This window comes from Bison bison, unplaced genomic scaffold, assembly GCF_000754665.1.
Source record: "Bison bison bison isolate TAMUID 2011002044 unplaced genomic scaffold, Bison_UMD1.0 scf7180017853412, whole genome shotgun sequence".
NCBI lineage: Eukaryota > Metazoa > Chordata > Mammalia > Artiodactyla > Bovidae > Bison > Bison bison.
Genome location: NW_011483985.1, coordinates 1 through 221, shown reverse-complemented (window position 1 = coordinate 221; position 221 = coordinate 1). Strand labels below are relative to the sequence as shown.

The following is a 221-nucleotide window of genomic DNA, read 5'->3' as shown; positions in this document are numbered from 1 at the left end:
GTGTTCCCCCCACACATCCCTCAGTCTGCTGTGCCAGCCACATGGTCTGGAAGGTCTGCCGTCACCTGTTTGTGAGTGCAGTGGGGCGGGCACGCATCCTCGGTCACCAGCAGAGAAGGCAGGGTGGGGGGGCCTTGCCCAGTCTTCACCTTGCAGCCCCAATCCCTGTGTCCGAGTTTGTCCAGGAAGCTGTCAGGGAGTCTCTCCCATGTAAGCCCCCC

General features: G+C 62.4%; 1 protein-coding gene across 1 annotated transcript in view; it reads left to right on the top strand.

The window, feature by feature from the left end:
- Positions 1-210, top strand: part of LOC104999068 (zinc finger CCCH domain-containing protein 3-like) — a gene marked incomplete at its 3' end in the record, with an annotated part of 10,562 nt that extends 10,352 nt beyond the window's left edge. Inside the window, exon 6 of the mRNA XM_010854527.1 lies at positions 157-210. Coding sequence (XP_010852829.1) covers positions 157-210 — 54 coding nt within the window. The remainder of the gene's footprint in view (positions 1-156) is intronic.
- Positions 211-221: the final 11 nt, after the last annotated feature.